At 66.5% G+C, this 269-nt stretch overlaps 1 protein-coding gene across 1 annotated transcript in view; it reads left to right on the forward strand.

Annotated features, from left to right (window-relative positions):
- Positions 1 to 269, forward strand: part of LOC104836189 (plasma membrane calcium-transporting ATPase 3-like) — a gene marked incomplete at both ends in the record, with an annotated part of 11,798 nt that overhangs the window by 11,247 nt on the left and 282 nt on the right. The window contains one exon of the mRNA XM_010574585.1: positions 66 to 257. Within this exon, the coding sequence (XP_010572887.1) occupies positions 66 to 257 (192 nt within the window). The remainder of the gene's footprint in view (positions 1 to 65; positions 258 to 269) is intronic.

Here is a 269-nt window from a genome sequence, read left to right on the forward strand (position 1 = left end):
CCCCTCCCCGTCTCGGGGTCTGTCCCCCCCTCCCCTTCTCCTCGCCCACCCTCGGGTCTCCCCAGGGCATCGCGGGGACGGACGTGGCCAAGGAAGCGTCCGACATCATCCTGACGGACGACAACTTCTCCAGCATCGTCAAGGCGGTGATGTGGGGCCGCAACGTCTACGACAGCATCTCCAAGTTCCTCCAGTTCCAGCTGACCGTCAACGTGGTGGCCGTGGTGGTGGCCTTCACCGGGGCCTGCATCACCCAGGTTGGGGGGGAC

This window comes from Haliaeetus leucocephalus, unplaced genomic scaffold, assembly GCF_000737465.1.
Source record: "Haliaeetus leucocephalus isolate CR32 unplaced genomic scaffold, Haliaeetus_leucocephalus-4.0 Scaffold448, whole genome shotgun sequence".
Classification (NCBI taxonomy): Eukaryota; Metazoa; Chordata; class Aves; order Accipitriformes; family Accipitridae; genus Haliaeetus; species Haliaeetus leucocephalus.